General features: G+C 55.5%; 1 protein-coding gene across 1 annotated transcript; it reads left to right on the top strand.

Moving 5' to 3' along the window:
* Positions 1 to 393: 393 nt before the first annotated feature.
* Positions 394 to 2,077, top strand: LOC123079589 (expansin-A2). Its single transcript, XM_044502381.1, has 3 exons — positions 394 to 649; positions 793 to 1,105; positions 1,334 to 2,077. Exons 1-3 carry the CDS (start codon positions 511 to 513, stop codon positions 1,635 to 1,637), a joined length of 756 nt encoding a protein of 251 aa, XP_044358316.1. The 5' UTR covers positions 394 to 510; the 3' UTR covers positions 1,638 to 2,077.
* Positions 2,078 to 2,306: the final 229 nt, after the last annotated feature.

Genomic DNA, 2,306 nt, shown 5'->3' on the forward strand with positions numbered 1-2,306 from the left:
CATGGTTAATCTATGTATTTTATGGTTATGTATCAATCAAGAGGATCCATATTGCTTTTCTTCTTCCCAGTGGCGAAATCCATGGACTGTGGCTCGTGGGAGCCATGTGGGCGGGCGAGCTTAATCTGGCCATGAATTGTACGCACACGACCAGTTGCTGTCTCGTTGTGTGCGTCGTCCTCGGTGACGAGCACCCGCATGTGCGCGCGATTCGTATGTGCTAACCGCCGTCGTGGCCGCTCGTGGTCGGCGGTGGTTCGGGGCCGGGCCGGATACGCAGTCCCCACTTCCATCTCCGACTTTTGTCCCCTGTTCTCTCTCTGCCGTTCCGCAAAGCGATTAACGATTCCAACGGCCAGGAGCACTCGGCAGCTCGCCTATAAATACCTAGCCGGTAGCAGCTCTCTCTTCACAGCCAAGCAACCATCCATCGGCAAGGTTCCTCAGCAAGTCGGTCGGTCGCTGAACCGAGCTAGAAAGGCACCAGCTGCTAGCTTCGAGCTCTTTGCAATGGCCTCCGCCAATGCTCTGCTCCTGCTCTTCGCGGCCGCCTTCTGCCTCCTCGCCCGGCGGGCCGCCGGCGACTACGGCTCGTGGCAGAGCGCCCACGCCACCTTCTACGGCGGCGGCGACGCGTCCGGCACAATGGGTGAGTTCGTCTTCATCAGGAGTATTACACTGTTGAAGCGAGAGAAAAGCACCACCTACCTACCTGTATAGGCTGTATTGTATGTGGGCGGCTCCCGACATGAGTGTAGTAGAGTGTCTAACTACTGAAGTGTCCTCCTGCAGGCGGCGCGTGCGGCTACGGGAACCTGTACAGCACGGGGTACGGCACGAACACGGCGGCGCTGAGCACGGCGCTGTTCAACGACGGCGCGGCGTGCGGGTCGTGCTACGAGCTCAAGTGCCAGGACGTGAGCAGCTCCTGCCTGCCGGGCAGCATCACCATCACCGCCACCAACCTCTGCCCGCCCAACTACGCGCTGCCCAACGACGACGGAGGCTGGTGCAACCCGCCGCGCGCCCACTTCGACATGGCCGAGCCCGCCTACCTCCAGATCGGCATCTACCGCGCCGGCATCGTCGCCGTCGCCTACCGGAGGTGAGCCACTTACAAACTTCCTTAATCTGGTCCCGTGTCGGTGTCGATGGACCATGGTAGGTGGGCCAGAGTGCAGATTTGGTGCAGAGTTCGGCCTGACAGCGACTCTCGGTGCTGTTTCGAAATAGTTTAGGCGTCACGCTCACTTGACCACCATGATGTGTTGTTCCAAGTTGCATGATCCAATCACTGAACTGAAGATTGTTGTTTCGCCGACTGTGTGTGCAGGGTGCCGTGTGTGAAGAAGGGCGGGATCAGGTTCACCATCAACGGCCACTCCTACTTCAACCTGGTGCTGGTGACCAACGTGGCCGGCGCCGGCGACGTGCAGTCGGTGGCCATCAAGGGGTCCAGCACCGGGTGGCAGGCCATGGCCCGCAACTGGGGCCAGAACTGGCAGAGCAACGCGGACCTCGACGGCCAGAGCCTCTCCTTCCGGGTCACCCTCAGCGACGGCCGCACCGTCACCAGTAACAACGTCGCCCCCGCCGGCTGGGCCTTCGGCCAGACCTTCGAAGGAAGCCAGTTCTAGCGAGGTCGACCGTGGACGGACGGATTGCTTGCATTGGTTTGGAGCTTGAGCAAGAGAAGAAGGAAACCTCTTCGTTATAGTAAAAGAAGAGGCCTTCGGCTATTCCGAGGCTGCTTCTGATCAGCACCCGCTTAGGCCTTCCCTTCTCTCATACTAGTAGCACAGTAGTAGACATAAATAAGTTATTACTTATTGTGGAGTTGAGCATTTTGATCATTGTTAGTGTGGCCTTGCGTTGTGGAAACACCGCAAGGTGATTTAGTTAAGGGTGCTTTAGAAGTACATGCATGGGGTGTTTTGTATTCATGTGTGAGAGTGTCTTGTAACTTCTGTTGTTGAGTTGTAACCCCCAAATCCTGCCACATGGTTGGGAGATGTTTGTGATTGTGGGGTACACTTGTTATTTTGGGGACCATGAACAATGCTACTTTATGGTTTAACCGTTTTAGGTAGTACTACTTTTTTTTGAAAGTACGCCTATACGTATCAAATTTTTATAGAAGGCAGAATTTCAATAAAAGAACTATAACTTGTTGCGAACAATAAGTGTAGCACAACTCCACACCAAGCTAGTTCGAAGACAGTCATCATAGACAATACAAATACAAAGGAGAAGTGCCTATCCAAAGCTGAGCAACAACACCACATCACGACAGACGCCGGCCACCT

Source organism: Triticum aestivum, chromosome 3D (genome assembly GCF_018294505.1).
Source record: "Triticum aestivum cultivar Chinese Spring chromosome 3D, IWGSC CS RefSeq v2.1, whole genome shotgun sequence".
Lineage (NCBI taxonomy): Eukaryota > Viridiplantae > Streptophyta > Magnoliopsida > Poales > Poaceae > Triticum > Triticum aestivum.

What these genes read in the sequence shown, in the direction of transcription:
- LOC123079589 (XM_044502381.1), top strand. Translation starts at nt 511, where the DNA reads ATGGCCTCCGCCAATGCTCTGCTCCTGCTCTTCGCGGCCGCCTTCTGC. An exon ending in CGACGCGTCCGGCACAATGG is followed by an intron (nt 650 to 792) that starts GTGAGTTCGTCT and finishes GTCCTCCTGCAG; the next exon opens with GCGGCGCGTGCGGCTACGGG. An exon ending in GTCGCCGTCGCCTACCGGAG is followed by an intron (nt 1,106 to 1,333) that starts GTGAGCCACTTA and finishes CTGTGTGTGCAG; the next exon opens with GGTGCCGTGTGTGAAGAAGG.